At 39.1% G+C, this 1,878-nt stretch overlaps 1 protein-coding gene across 1 annotated transcript; it reads right to left on the bottom strand.

The window, feature by feature from the left end:
- Positions 1–183: 183 nt before the first annotated feature.
- On the bottom strand, positions 184–1,674 carry LOC129572188 (uncharacterized; the record flags this gene model as incomplete). Its single annotated transcript, XM_055452131.1, has 1 exon — positions 184–1,674. A coding segment is annotated over exon 1 (1,491 nt), but the record flags the coding sequence as incomplete, so codon positions are not given.
- Positions 1,675–1,878: the final 204 nt, after the last annotated feature.

The raw sequence follows: 1,878 nt of genomic DNA, 5'->3' as shown, positions 1-1,878 counted from the left end.
GACAAAAGTAATAAGTGAATAAAAAAACGAATAATTATTACAAAAATAAACACCTATGCTCCATTGATATGATTCGGTTGCTTCAAGAATTTTTGTGATGCGATTTGCGACAAAAGTTTTCCATTTCTTTGCATCACCTCTCAGCCAATGAAGTACGACTTGTGAATCACACCAAAGAAATACATTCGAAGCGTTGAATTTCTGAATACGAATGCAGTTCAATGTATACTTGATGAGTTTTGACAGCAATAGAGCAGCACACAATTCAAGACGTGGAATGGTCTGAATTTTCATCGGAGCAACCTTTGACTTTGCGATAATGAGTCTCGAATGAATTTGCTCATTTTCGTCGATGTAGCGAACGTAAATTTCAGCACCATATGCATCAATTGAAGCATCCGAAAAACTGTGTAATTGTAATGACGAACAAATTGGCGAAGTTCCAATCCAACGCGGTATTTTGATTGTTGATAGTGAGGGCAGCTTACTGATGAACTGCTTCCACTCCTTAACTTTTTCCATTGGCAATGGGTCGTGCCAATCAAGGTTGAGTAACCACAATGATTTCATGAAAATTTTGGCTTTCACAATGAGCGGTGAAACCAAACCAAGTGGATCATAAATGCGAGCAATAGTAGATAACACGAACTGATTTGTTATGATCTCTCTCTCTTTGTAGTTAATGTTGAAATTCAATGTGTCCGTTGAGATACTCCAAAAGATACCAAGCGTTTTTATCTCCCTGTCTGGATTGATGAAAAACGGTATGCTGATTTCTCGATCTGATTCTGAAACAGCTGCTAAAATTTTCTCTGAATTGCTTGCCCATTCCTTGATACAAAAACCAGCTGAATTGAAAACATGTATCAAATCTCGTTGAATTTGAAGCGCTTTACTAACGCTGTGAGAACCGGTAATGGTGTCATCCATGTAAATATCTCTTTTCATCACCTCCGAAGCTTCTGGAAATTCCTCACTATTTAGATCAGCAAGTTTGTTGACACACTGGTTTGCTGCACAGGGTGCGTAATTTGTGCCAAATCCCAATCGATTAATCCCGTATTCACGAAACCTTTTAAATGGCTCGTCTCTCCATAAAATGCGTTGATAAGTTACGTCAGATTCAGCGACACGAATTTGGCGATACATTTGTTGAATATCACCAACGAAGGCAATTCGATGGAATCTCCAATTGGAAATCTCCAAGATGGAAATCAAATCATTGAGCAGCATAGGACCGGTGAAAAGAATTGAATTCAATGAATTGCCGTTTGATGTTATTTTGGCAGCATTATAGACTGGTCGTAAACGTGTAGATGTGCTGCTTTCCTTGATAACGGCATGATGTGGCAGATAAAAGCAATCATAAGCAACACGACCGTCTTTGGTGATGTATTTACGGTCTGATTCCGAATCAAAAAGTTCGTGCATATGACCTTGAATCAAATAGTCATTGATGTTTTTGACGTACTCTTTTTTGAATTCTGGATTGCATGCAAATTTCCTTTCCGATTGCAGAAATTGTTTTAATGCATTTTCTCGTGACTTGCCTAGCACAGCGTCTGCATACAATGGTGTTCGGAATGGAAATTTCACGATGAAACGACCTTCTTCGTCTCTCTGGTAATGCTGGTTGAAGTAATCAATCACATATTGATCTTCGTTGCTGTGCATCCTGTCTTCTGCTATCTCCTCGATTTCGAAGAACTTCTGCATAAGTTCGTTAATTTGCATTGAATTCATCGATACGGAATGGAAGTTATTGTTGTGTGCTTTCCCAAAGAGAATCCATCCCAACTCAGTTTTCTGCGCAGTTGGCGTTCCCTGAGGGCCTTTTAAGACTTCCGCAAGCACAATTTCACCGTAAATTTCGGCTCC

Source organism: Sitodiplosis mosellana, unplaced genomic scaffold, assembly GCF_009176505.1.
Source record: "Sitodiplosis mosellana isolate CC-2019 unplaced genomic scaffold, AAFC_SMos_1.0 Smas_scaffold_4374, whole genome shotgun sequence".
Lineage (NCBI taxonomy): Eukaryota > Metazoa > Arthropoda > Insecta > Diptera > Cecidomyiidae > Sitodiplosis > Sitodiplosis mosellana.
The sequence above is the reverse complement of the archived record's forward strand: the minus strand, read 5'-3'. Positions and strand labels throughout refer to the sequence as shown.